Here is a 14,434-nt window from a genome sequence, read left to right as displayed (position 1 = left end):
TTATTGATTTTTATATGTTTTGGTCTCTCCATTCTTCCCTTAGTAGTAAACACGGAAGAGCTCCCCCCCTCCCCCTACATGCATTATACAGAATGCAGCAGACCCTAGTGTCTCCGATGTCCCCAAAACAGAATGACTTTTTGTACCGCACCATTACTAACACTTTCCCTCCACGCACTGAGATGCAGCATCTGTTATCTGCACAAGTTTGCAGGCACAGACAATAAAATCGAAATCTTCTTTAACATTTCTTAATGGCGAAATTTTGTCTTTTTATCCCGAGATTTTTATTTCCAAAGAGCGCTGAAATGCCTGGCATCATTTACAAATTATAACACTATCCGTGAAGAATTGGCAAAGACTGTCGGCATTCAATTTTTGCTAATCAAAAATCGAAGTTGTATCTGTCTCCAGTCGTTGTTTTGATTGGAAAGAGCTGAGAACAGTATGGTTTTGGTGCTCACGTTGGCAGATCGCGTTCAAGTTCTTGGCATTATATGCATAGTACACGTGTCCCGAGATCACGTGAACATAACCGTGTTAGCTTGACGGTCCATTAAATGTATAACTACACGAAAAATCCATTGAAAATACAAATAAGACGCAATGCACCTTACAGATTTGTAGTCACAAAATTTAATTGAAACTTGCTATAGATGTAGTCGATGGGATTGCCATAAACCTGAAATAGGCTGTGCATATATGATTTGATCGAGCAAAAATTTACAAAACGATAACGACAAGGTCACAGATTCCAATGTGTTTAATACAGATATAGAAGTTGATGTTTTTGAGGAATACAAGTAAAGTGACCGAAATAAACAAAAAACAAGGAAAAATATACGAGAATGAGTAAAAATTCCCACAGATATCAAATAGATAAGAGACAAATTAACACATATAATTCTTGTTGAGAATGAGTAAGAATTTTTCCAACAATTAATGCATGCGCAATTAAGTTGTTTACAAACTTTATGGTTCAAATTAACAGAAAGTGCATAACTTTAAACATACTTTTCTCGATGTTATCACTTGTTCTATAGGTTATGGACATTTAATTATTTGGTCCTTTTAACTCCTGATGTTTTAATGGATATAAGTAATAATAATATAAAACGACAGCTGTTGGTATTTCAGATTGCTATCTGGCCCTGACTCTCCGACCTTGGTTGTGAGTCAGAGTTAGGATGCATATGCCATCGGGTTGTAAACACAATAGTTCATTTTATATATAGAAGATTTATCACAACTAGAAAACTAATACGCTGTTTATAAATGTGTCCTTCCCGAAAGATCCAACAAACCACGTTATTTGGAGAATTTTTAATTTTCTTAACTTTGCTGAACTTTCACATTGTAATAATCTTCATTTGGAAGTTCAAAATGTACTTAAGACGAAGTTTCCAGTCAGATTTAATTCGGTGAATATTATTGTTTTTATATTTTTGTAGATAATGTATATGCTATTCCTTCTAAACATGCAGGCCAATTTTACATTTTTGTTCTGGACTTACTTACACGGTTCATCACGGCTCCCAAAACAAATACGATGCTTACATCATGGTTGTTCCCCCAATAAAATATCTTCCGAGTGTTGAAATACTAGGTAATTATTCTGCCATTTTTGTCTTTTCAGTTATTCATTTCTAATTAGATTTGATAAACAACACCGGGATGAATATAAACTACTTGAAACAACTCAGTGTATTATAATGACACGCACTTAATCTAGCCTCTACATTTTATTGTCAAAATGTTCGACATAAGCGACAGAGAAAATTAGTAGTGACTTTCTTCTATATAAATTATGTACCATATTTACTTGGCTGTAATGCTATTTTACGTATCTTTTGAATTAACATTCCTACTCACTCATACGTTAATTTTATTTGTTTTTTACATGTTGTTTACAATACGTGTACGGCTGCAGCGATATTGTTTACCAATAACGTTAGCTATTAATGTCACAATTCTGAATTAAATTATTAAACTTTAAAAATGAGTTATTAAACATCTACTGGTCCATGACAGGTTGCTGAAAAACATGTGTTTACGTACAGTGTCATTAAATTTTTCTCCGCCATACATATGTTCATATGTTCACTGCCTCGTTTTTAAAACTGATGTCAGCTCTTAATTTGAGAGGGGTTGCCCTAATAAAATGAGTGATCAATCAGGACATTGGAAATCGACTGTGAATACTGGGATAACAAAGAAAATGGAAGGTATAAAACATACACAATTAATGAAAAGAATAAAGTTTTTAATGTGATGTCCTTTCAAAGTAATCAATGCATCTAAAAGTGAAATTGAAGGACTTTGCAAGGTCATTGTGACCAAGCTCGTCGATAAATTCAGACTCGAACAATAAACAAAAAATCACAAGAGAGATATGTCAATGGTTTGTTGGAAGATCTTGTTACCAAACTCGATGAAGATATTGTCGACCAAGAATGCTATTATTTTTACGATTTCATCCTCCGTATATTTCTTCTTTGATCTTGACTTACTTTTCCTCGACATACACTTCAGTATAGTTTATAGGTTATAATAGAAAAGACAACTCTCATAACAAGTGAACGAAGGCTTTCCTTCGGTCTAGAATGGGGTATGGTGTTGTTGAGAGTAGATATACCAAATGTTCTTGTTAAACGTATTGAAGAAATGTATTTAGAAGAGGTTGTTCAAGATTGGTTAAAATGCATATAGATTGCTCTAAAAATCCATATACCATTAATTTCACTTGTTGAGTAAACAGTATCACAATACAACTGTAACATTTATTTGATAGTACTAAGAACAATACTAAGAAGCTTTGAGAAAAGTTTGGGTGAACTAGTAAACGTTGGGAAAACTCTGTTTGTATGGATTCTTGTGAAATTTAGGAATCCAATACAAACGTGGGAGGTCCGTATCGCTATCATCAGGAGACAATCTACTTTATTTTAATACTGAATCAGTATATGTTCTTTGGTTAGATTTCATATAGTGTAGGTTATCGGTATCAAGCTTAGTTTATTTGAATGCAGGGAAATAACACTCTGTAGACAAATATACCATGCAATGAACATTACACGTTCGATCCACGTGAAAGAGAAAAACACTTAAGAGTATCGCGGGAAAGAACAATATCTGACAGCTTCAATGATTATCTAATCAAAATGCCAACAGTAAAGCAGAGTTCCATGTCATTACAGCTCTGTTTGCAAAAAAGAATTTAGATGAATTTTGAGGGAGAGGATCTCCAACAAACGATAAAAACTGGAAAAGAGCAAAGGTATCAACTATTTTCATAAAGTCAAAATACCACGGGTGAAAACACTTGCGTGTGTTTTTCATAATACAGCATAACAAGCATACTAGAAATTGGAAACGGAAGAAGTAATCCCTCGACAATATCAACAGCCGATCACACCAAATGGCAGTAACAATTTCAGAATGTAGTTAAAGAAATGTTGTGTTTATGGTAGTGAATCCTGCCAAGGTTGGCAAGAATACCGCGGGGCAAAACATTATACGGACAAATGAGATATTGGCCTGGTTTGTCTGATGTCCTGACAACAGCTTGGGTAATTTGAGGAGGTGTTAACGATGTAAGTGGATGTGATGAGTGAATACGTTTTTCAGAGGCTGCGATATGTACGAGTAAGCCGTCTTGTGTTAGTGCGGAACTGAAGCCGACTTTAAAGTGCTACCACACTGAAACATACTACCAAAACCCCCAACTCGGCCACAGCATAATGACACTTTCAAACCAGTCGCTACTTTACCAAAATGCTAAAGCATGCGGAAGTTATGACTACCATTTTTAAAGACTCTGGCATGTATCGACCAGGTGGCAGAACCCAAAGCCTTCATCACAGGGGCAAATGTTCAACTTAAGGCCAAATGTAGGACAATGTCAAAGAAGGCATTAGCAAAATCTGTAGAAAAGAGGATACATGAAGATCTGAACCCTTACGATCATGAAACGGGGGCAACAGGTACATTTCTTACACATTACACCTTACCTTTGTTCCTGCAAGACTGTCCTAAATGCACTTATACTGCCCTACTTACCATAGAGGACAGCCTAGTAAAGAAATAAATCAAGCAAGTTACACATATCATGAATAATACACTACACTTAATAAATCCATCAAAACGTGACAATGTGACCTTCACATAATCATCGCCTTACGTATCCAAAACTTTATTTTTGATATTGACAATATCTCCGAGACATCTATTCCCCAGAGTGTATAATCTTTAAGTAACGCCAGTCAAGATATGACTCATCGTGTACATTTGCATCACGGACTAAATGAATCTGAGCAATTTGTGACAGGTTATATTTACTACACATCCTATGAGACATGAGGGATTAATTGGACACGAATAACCATTTGACATTTCTACCAATTAGCAATGATCCATTCTCTTGTGTGCATACACAAGAAAGCTCCCATTTCCCTGATGTACAATACTTCACAGATTGCCATGATCAACCTGTCAATTTTTTGTTCCCAAGGAAAACGTCGAAAACTAATATTTCAACACATGTTAGCATGGTACATTTATGTAACCAGGTTTGTGGCATTCTTTTGCTGTACCAATCATTTATTTTACGTTTTTTGTTCTATCGCAAGCTGTTAAAATACAAACGTTGTCATTAGTGGTGGACCGATGATAAACATGGGTCTCAGCAAATTGGCGATGTTAGGATATGTTAGGATTTATTAGAATATATTAGGATTTGTCAGGATATATAAGGATATATTAGGATATGTTAGGATATGTTAGGGTATGTTAGGATTTGTTAGGATTTGTAAGGATATGTTAGGATATGTTAGGATATGTTAGGATTTGTTAGGATTTTTAAGGATATGTTAGGGTATGTTAGGGTATGTTAGGATATGTTAGGATTTGTTAGGATTTGTAAGGATATATTAGGATATGTTAGGATATGTTAGGGTATGTTAGGATTTGTTAGGATTTGTAAGGATATGTTAGGATATGTTAGGATATGTTAGGATTTGTTAGGATATGTTAGGATATATTAGGGTATGTTAGGATGTGTTAGGATTTGTTAGGATATATTAGGTTTTGTTAGGATATGTTAAGATATATTAGGCTATGTTAGGATATATTAGGATATGTTAGGATATGTTAGGAATTGTATGTTAGGATATATTAGGTTTTGTTAGGATATGTTAAGATATATTAGGCTATGTTAGGATATATTAGGGTATGTTAGTATATGTTAGGATTTGCTAGGATATGTTAGGATATGTTAGGATATATAGTTTGTTAATTTGATATATTAGGTATGTCAGGATATATTAGGATATATTAGGATTCGTTAGGATATATTAGGATATATTAGGGTATGTTAGGATTTGTTAGGATATCTTAGGCTATGTTAGGATATGTTAGGATATGTTAGGATATATTAGGATTTGTTAGGGTATGTTAGGATATGTTAGGATATGTTAGGATATATTAGGAATTAGTAGGATATATTAGGATATGTTAGTGTATGTTAGGATTTGTTAGGGTATGTTAGGATATATTAGGATATGTTAGGATTCATTAGGATATATTAGGATATGTAAGGATATGCGGTCAGTCCTTTATCTTGTCACTGTAGTGAGTCTATTGTAAGTCATTACTTTATAGGTATATTCAGTAACATTATACAACTGAGACACTTAAACGACGTTAATCATCAAGGAATACGGATCTACGAATAGAAAAAAAAATACAAATTACACAAAATAGCGGACGATACAACACACCATCCTAATCAAGGGAAGATGACAAAACAGAACTTCAACATGAAAAGAGCCAAATGATATTTTGCAAAACACATGTTAACAAAGGTTACGGAAACAATATACTCTGGAATTTGAGGTCTACGATAAGGGTAAGGAAACTGCTAGTGACGTCAGACTTCTCTGTCCTTTTACGGTGATTCCTCTTTTCGTTTAGGATTAAACATTATTACAACGACAAGAGTTAGACGAATGTGTGACTACGGCTATAGAATCGGAATGGATAGAAACAAAATAAAAAACGACATGATGGTGCAAAAGACCAATTTTGGTCACTACTGTTCCCCTAGTATCAACGGACCCCAACTTTTACTAAGACCTATTATTTTTCTTTATGTGGTATGACGATTGACGTATTTGCCCTTCGTTAGTTTGCTTGTTGGTTTCGTTGTTCTATGCTTTGTTCGCATTTGAGAACATGACGTACTTGTATTACCAAGTTAACGTGGCGGGTTTCATCGATGAAACAGAAAAGGCTAACTCTTGCGGAACACCTAGTCTTATTCTCCTGATATTTTTCAGTAGTCTTCATGTAGCTCACAGTGTGCCCGTATTGCATTGATTTTGAGTTTGAATTAAGGCTGTGTTATCATGTCGGTATTTTCTTTATGGTCCTAGAACACAACTACAAAAATGTATTTCCGACATAATGCAAAATTAAGGAGACTTGTATGTAGATGGAATTGTGATGAGCACTCCTGTTAATAGATTTGTTATCGCTACGTAATATAAAGCACGGTACATTGTCACGACATATTAATTGTGAAAACAATGTATTATTTTAATTTTTCTGACGCTGTCATTTATAATAGATGTTGGGTAAACTCAATAGATTTTTATGTAAACATAAAAGTGCCATCAACACAATGGATAGATTATGTTCCTTATTCTTTTGTTATTGTATCACAAATGTGTTAATAAATAACGAAGCGGATGTTGTAATTGACGTACTGTTAACAACAATGTCTATGTATTTTACGTCGTGTATACAACCAGTATATCCCTGTAGCTGGCTTAATCATTTCGTAAGTTATGAGGTTTTATATGATGACTTTTTTAACCTGACTTATACTTTTTCTTTTGACTTATTTTCCCTAATTGCATCATTTCGTCAGCGTTTTCAAAATCATTATATAGTTGTAAATCTACAAACAATATCGTTAAAATTTTAACGTCTGAACATTTATGATCATTTAAAAGCGGCCTCGCTTTGTATGCGTAGGTAATGCAATTTCTTGAGTGCGTGCTTTCGAAATGCTGTGTTTGTGTAAGTAAGCCTTGTTATGGTAGTGTGGTACGGACTCCGACTTCATAGTGTTCTACACTGTGAACGCTAGCAGTGGTGAACTCCTACTTAAAGACCAAAAGTGAGGCATCGTCAAAAACAAGACAGCTTGTCAACTGAATCTTAATCCAAACTCAAATTTGCTGTGTAAAAGGGTGATATATGAAAAACCAAAAACAAAAACAAAACAGAAAAATCTATTTAAAAAATTCTAAAAGGATCTAGAACATTTTTCATTAGATCATTATGACGACCGTGGGACGTCCCCCATTAACTTCATCAATCTGCACTTCTTAAAATGTTTTTGTGAGCTGTCAGTTGTCGACATTTTGCACGAAAATCTTTCTCTAAGGAACAAGCACTTAAACACATCACCAGCATATCAATAATGATATTGCTATTCAAAAAGAAGAGAAAGACTTCAATCATTTTGAGCCTCGCATTTCTGCATTTGATGTTTTGTTTTTATTCACTTGAAAGTGATGAAGAAATTGTATTTCATTTGCAGGCCTTGACATAAAGTCAATATTATTCATATTTCATCCTCCCTGACACACTAAATGGGATGCTCTAAGAAAAAAATTCTTTGTGTCAGTATGATGTCAGCTAGTCCCAGTATAATGGACAAGCTAGTGTAAGTATGATTCGGTCTGATGTCACTTCTCAGTATAACGGACAGGCTAGTGTAAGTATGATTCGGTCTGATGTCACTTCTCAGTATAACGGACAGGCTAGTGTAAGTATGATTCGGTCTGATGTCACTTCTCAGTATAACGGACAGGCTAGTGTAAGTATGATTCGGTCTGATGTCACTTCTCAGTATAACGGACAGGCTAGTGTATGTATGATTCGATCTGATGTCACTTCTCAGTATAACGGACAGGCTAGTGTATGTATGATTCGGTCTGATGTCAGTTAGACTCAGTATGACGGACAGGCTAGTGTAAGTATGATTCGTCCGTTGTCACTTCTCAGTATAACGGACAAGCTAGTGTAAGTATGATTCGGTCTGATGTCACTTCTCAGTATAACGGACAGGCTAGTGTAAGTATGATTCGTCCGATGTCAGTTAGACTTAGTATGATGGACAGGCTAGTGTAAGTATGATTCGGTCTGATGTCACTTCTCAGTATAACGGACAGGCTAGTGTATGTATGATTCGGTCTGATGTCACTTCTCAGTATAACGGACAGGCTAGTGTATGTATGATTCGGTCTGATGTCACTTCTCAGTATGACGGACAGGTTAGTGTAAGTATGATTCGGTCTGATGTCACTTCTCAGTATGATGGACAGGCAAGTGTATGTATGATTCGGTCTGATGTCACTTCTCAGTATAACGGACAGGCTAGTGTATGTATGATTCGGTCTGATGTCACTTCTCAGTATGATGGACAGGCAAGTGTAAGTATGATTCGTCCGATGTCAGTTAGACTTAGTATGATGGACAGGCTAGTGTAAGTATGATTCGGTCTGATGTCACTTCTCAGTATAACGGACAGGCTAGTGTAAGTATGATTCGGTCTGATGTCACTTCTCAGTATGATGGACAGGCTAGTGTTAGTATGATTAGTCCGATGTCACTTCTCAGTATAACGGACAGGCAAGTGTAAGTATGATTCGGTCTGATGTCAGTTAGACTTAGTATGATGGACAGGCTAGTATGAGTATGATTCGGTCTGATGTCACTTCTCAGTATAACGGACAGGCTAGTGTATGTATGATTCGGTCTGATGTCAGTTAGACTTAGTATGATGGATAGGCTAGAGTAAGTATGATTCGGTCTGATGTCACTTCTCAGTATAATGGACAGGCTAGTGTGATTATGATTCGGTCCGAAGTCACTTCTCAGTATAACGGACAGGCTAGTGTATGTATGATTCGGTCTGATGTCAGTTAGACTTAGTATGATGGACAGGCTAGTGTAAGTATGATTCGGTCTGATGTCACTTCTCAGTATAACGGACAGGCTAGTGTATGTATGATTCGGTCTGATGTCAGTTAGACTCAGTATAATGGACAGGCTAGTGTAAGTATGATTCGGTCTGATGTCACTTCTCAGTATAACGGACAGGCTAGTGTAAGTATGATTCGGTCCGATGTCACTTCTCAGTATGATGGACAGTCTAGTGTTAGTATGATTCGGTCTGATGTCAGTTAGACTCAGTATGATGGACAGGCTAGTGTAAGTAACTGGTGTCGTTATAATGCCGGCTGGTGTCAGTGAAATGACATCACCAAATGTCCTCTTTCAAGTGGACACGGTCTGAAATGCAATGTTTGACTTAAAACAAATAAAGTCTCATGCTTGCTGCACTTATTCACTTCGTTTAATGTAAAAAAAGTGAGGAGAATCGTCACAAAGACATACAAGTCAATCTTACTGTTTTTTCTACAGACATTCGATCTGTCAGCCATTTTAAAACCACACATTTTTTTTTTTGTTTTTTCAAGAAACAGCTTTCTCGGAAAATATCTCTCACTTACATATTCACAAAGATGGCAAACACTATCAGCCATCCTCAAAACCACACAATTTTTTTCCGTTTCAACCATCCTCAGAAACACCTCTCCCGGAAATATCTGTCACAAACTGTACATATCCACACTGTTGACAAACACCCCAACCCATGGCTGTTACATTCTAACGGTTTGATAGTTTGCTATAACATTAACAGATGCCGTTCTTTATAAAATAAACTTAAATTTATCAACAGCTGGTAATACTTTCCTCTTCCTGGTCACATTAAATCTGACTAATCATCCCGAAAAGCTAAATCTAAGGTTGATGGGGTGGGGTTACTGACTCCCAACGTGTAGGTTTCATCTGATGGCACTTTTAAAGTACTATCACACTGAAATATCATATGTCGGACACGCACGCATTGCATGCCACCTCTCTGTGTTTTTAATAATGACACGAGGCTATCCAGTCCATAAAGCCAACTCAACGTCATGCACGAAACAATTAGATTCTAATTGATAGACATTGGTTAGTTTTGATCTTAGGACAGAACCCAAAAACTTAAGACCCTCACAAGGCAAAATTTAATGTAATATATTGCCTAATGAGGCGTTAGAAAGTTGCACCGTGTCCAAGAAGTGACAGTTCAGAAAGGTGTTTGCGTAAAGTGTCTCATCCACGAATGAACCTGACGTCAAAGCGAAAGCTTGAATGCAGAATAAAACAAATCTATCGATTTGAGTGTCACTTATTCATTTAACAAATGTGTTATTCATTGATTTAGGAACGTGATTGTACTATTCCTAGTCAGGGTATTTGTTTTCCTTTATATTGCCGTCAAAAGAACTAGTTTATTATTCACGGCTAATGTTGTAGGCGGCATACGGATGATACTGCCGACCGCCGATGTCATCACTGATAAAAAGCTTAGCCTTAAACAGGCAGTTTTTACGTCGGTAGATGTAATATTATGTATTTATTCCGGAGAAATATTCAATAGCAATTAAACAGTTGCATATCTAGATTTGATCTAGAGCAGACTTTAGCGATTTGCTTACCCAGAACTACACTTTGAGCAATAGGATCCGATTAAGATAGTAATCTGCAATAAACGAAACAAGAAACATCAGAAGTAAATCAGGAATGTAGCACAGAAGAGAAGTATGGCGCACAGATTGTCTGACGTCTTACTGAGTAAGATTTCGTGTCATTGAAGGACTGTACCTTATTACATGATATTCGAATATATATAAATAAAGTGTCATTCCGATACGGATTGTAGGTCTCGTAACTGAAGTAATTTTAAACACAATAAGTCTATGAGTGAAACTTTCGAAATCCTGCGGCAACTGCTTATGTGTATTGTGTAGACAGGAGTGAAATCCAACCGTTGTTAATATAACGTAATTGGGTGAAACATCATAATAATGTCGGGGTTGTACGAACACTTTAATGAGGTACCAATTTTTATAACTACTTACGATTGTGTATATTTACAACGTATATTGAAATACCAGTAATAAATGTGTATGGAGTTTTAGTAAGAGTGCAATTTCTTTTTGTGGAATTCAACATTACCATAAACAAAACTCAAATTTAATAACGCTAAGGTAAAATATGAACAAAAATATTTACACATGTATTCCTAAAATATACCAGGAGACAAGGTGGTCCTAAAGATTAAGCGTCTTCTGCTTAATTGACGACACTTGGCATGTATATCTCTGTTATTTCAAGTAAGTTAAATCACGTTTAAAAATGAAAACATGGTATACAGCAACGGAACTAAAAGGTAAGCTAACAAGCATCAAACACGTCCAGCTTCATATCGCACAAAGAAATTAAATATTTCTTACTGTGATCACTATCTACGATCGTAAACCTTCCTCAACCTGTATCCTTTGAAACCCTGTGTTATGAGGTTGTCAGTTGATGACATTTTCAATGAAAATCGTGATATTGTGGAACATGCCCGGTGACATGTAAATATCAAAAGTTAGGAAAACTCTCAATACGGGAAATGAAATCATCACGCATATCAAACAGCTTTCTGGAAAGTCGCTCATGCTGGTTTCTTTGTAGGAAAAGATCGATATAAGTGGTTGATAAATTATGAAAAGGTGCTATCACTTGTGTGTCTTTTGTACAATCTTCTTATCCTCATTTTCGAGATCGGCATTAGATATGTCTTACCCAAGACTTTCCTCACTGGCACTGCCACAAGAGACCCGTAGAACTTGCTATAACAACCTAAGATGTCACTGATTGTACTGTCTTTGTATCCACTTGAACTTTACATTGATTTCTTTAGTGAAATAGTACATCAAAGCTGCCAAATTTAGGTACGTAATGTTTTCAAATGTTCGAAATGTGCCACTGGGATATACGCCAATTCATAGAGAGTCAAACCCAGTGCAGATGTACCTAATATTATAAAACGTAAATACAACGACCCAGAAGAGTTCCATGTCCGGAATAATTATCCACCCAATAATGAACGCCATTTGCCTAGTCAGCAATAAATGAATGGAAACGGACAATGGACGTCAAATTCAATGAAACAGTGATGTCCTTTATGCCTCATCTGTAATGTCGACAGGATAGAGATTGCTGATCGATTTGTTTTAGATGCAAATGCTAATATTTCAGTTACAATATTGGTTCCCTTCGTGATGGATAACTTAATGATCGGTTTAATAATGACGTATTACGAATCACTGACCATTGTTGAAAACATGGTGGCCAAAACGTATGCAACCATGGTAAAATACAAGCCGCAAGATACTTCTCAGCCAGAGAGAACTTAAGCTTGATCGGTTGAGCGTCAGAATACCAATCCGGGGTAACGAGTTCGAGTCCTAGCGGAGGAACTGAAATAAATAATGACCTCTGTTTCATGTACAATGTGTATTAGGTCGTAGTTATAATTGGCTTCATGTCAGGTAAATACGTGTAGTACACCGATATATAATGTCAGGTATATACGTGTACAGCACCGATATATAATGTCAGGTATATACGTGTACAGCACCGATATAAATGTCACGGATATACGTGTACAGCACCGATATAAACGTCACGGATATACGTGTACAGCACTGATATAAACGTCACGGATATACGTGTACAGCACCAATATAAACGTCACGGATATACGTGTACAGCACCAATATAAACGTCTCAGATATACGTGTACAGTACCGATATAAATGTCACAGATATACGTGTACAGCACCGATATAAACGTCACAGATATACGAGTACAGCACCAATATAAACGTCACGGATATACGTGTACAGCACCGATATTAACGTCACGGATATACGTGTACAGCACCGATATAAACGTCACGGATATACGTGTACAGCACCGATATAAACGTCACGGATATACGTGTACTACAACCAAGAAAATATCGACATATCTACGGAAACTTAATTAAAACTTGAATTAGTGCAAACTGTGAATAAAAGGAGTTATTTCGGGGAGACTCATTACAAAAGTACAGGGAAAATTATTCCAGGTGTTCCTGAAGGAATATAGCCTGTCATTGGGTGTTGTGTAGTCACCTCTTCCAGTTTGATTTGCTTTGTATGAGCAATACGATGATAATTTATTATCATACATAATTTGTGAATCATTATATAATCAGCACCGTGGAATATATACCTATATTTAATCAAAATTCTTCAGATGTAAAAAAACTAATGACGGGCACTTTTCTCTCAAAGTTATTAAATATGTTTTCTATTTTAGTCGCATGTAGGTGACATTGCTCTTCAAATTACGACAACTCCTCAAATGAGTAATTTTGTAAAGGCTGATCATAAGTAACCAAGAGAAAGTCACACTGTCGTGTGGAAACTAATTTTCCATGTATCTCTTTCTCCGTAGATAGTAATACAATTAAGAATACTGTAATATGTAGCTCTCCAATCAAGTACAGTTATTACATAAGGTTAGCAACTTGCTCTGTCTTAAGATTAGTTTTCTCGGTAAATGCCAGAATTCTTTGTTAAAATAAAACAGAGAAGGTACATTACTTAAATAACATGTGGCTTATATTTGATTGATCAAATTCTACTACAGCTGTAAGTATTGTTAGACGATGTTATGCAGTACATGCAACACATTGTCATTGATGTTAACGAAGAAAAAACTCATACATATTAACGACACTGTCAAGAAATTAACTGTCACGGTAAATTTCTGCATTTCAGCAGGAAGAGCGCCGAATTGTACATGCTCAACCAATTGTGAAACGTAATGTGTTGCTAATGCATATATACAATAGTTTTCCTTTTTTTCTAATGCAATCCAGCATATGACACTCTCTTGTCCTAATTGAAAAGTCAGTGAACTACACCTGTATGCATGATGGTAAAATGAGACTAATTTTATGTAATGTATCACTTCTTCGAGGCATTTTTTTACTGCCGTCCAAGCGAGAAACACTAGACGTTTTGTTTTGTTTAAACCGATGCTTGTGAAATCAATACTTGTTGCGGTCATACCTACTAAGCTAGTATATTGTTCATCCGTTGTGGTGATATACCAATGTGTCATAATTACATTTCATTGTGTCGACACTATAAAACTGCATTTGAGAACAACTCAAGTGCAAATTTTGTTGATAACAAAAAAGATTAAAATTCGCCCCTGGATTTAGCGTTTTTCCTTTCATGAAATTGCGAACTTTTTGCAGCTGTTAGCAACGAATAATATTTGTTAAACAAAGGCAATGTATGTGACCATTGCTTTACTGTCAGCAGGGCATTCAAAACACGTGAAAACTTTCCAATTCCGGTATCAGTATATAAATAATGATGCGGCAGGTTGGTTTTGTCATCACTGTTTAACAATTTTGCTTTT

The 14,434-nt window shown here is 35.9% G+C and overlaps 1 protein-coding gene across 1 annotated transcript in view; it reads left to right on the top strand.

Moving 5' to 3' along the window:
* The window catches only part of LOC132544424 (uncharacterized), a gene marked incomplete at its 3' end in the record, with an annotated part of 137,490 nt that overhangs the window by 4,793 nt on the left and 118,263 nt on the right, over positions 1–14,434 (top strand). The window contains exon 2 of the mRNA XM_060208017.1: positions 3,836–3,983. Coding sequence (XP_060064000.1) covers positions 3,836–3,983 — 148 coding nt within the window. The remainder of the gene's footprint in view (positions 1–3,835; positions 3,984–14,434) is intronic.

The sequence above is a fragment of the Ylistrum balloti genome, unplaced genomic scaffold (genome assembly GCF_031769215.1).
Source record: "Ylistrum balloti isolate Yb309-2 unplaced genomic scaffold, AGI_CSIRO_Ybal_v1 Utg369798, whole genome shotgun sequence".
Taxonomy (NCBI): Eukaryota; Metazoa; Mollusca; class Bivalvia; order Pectinida; family Pectinidae; genus Ylistrum; species Ylistrum balloti.
Note: the sequence above shows the minus strand (reverse complement) of the source record. Positions and strands in the feature narration are given on the sequence as shown.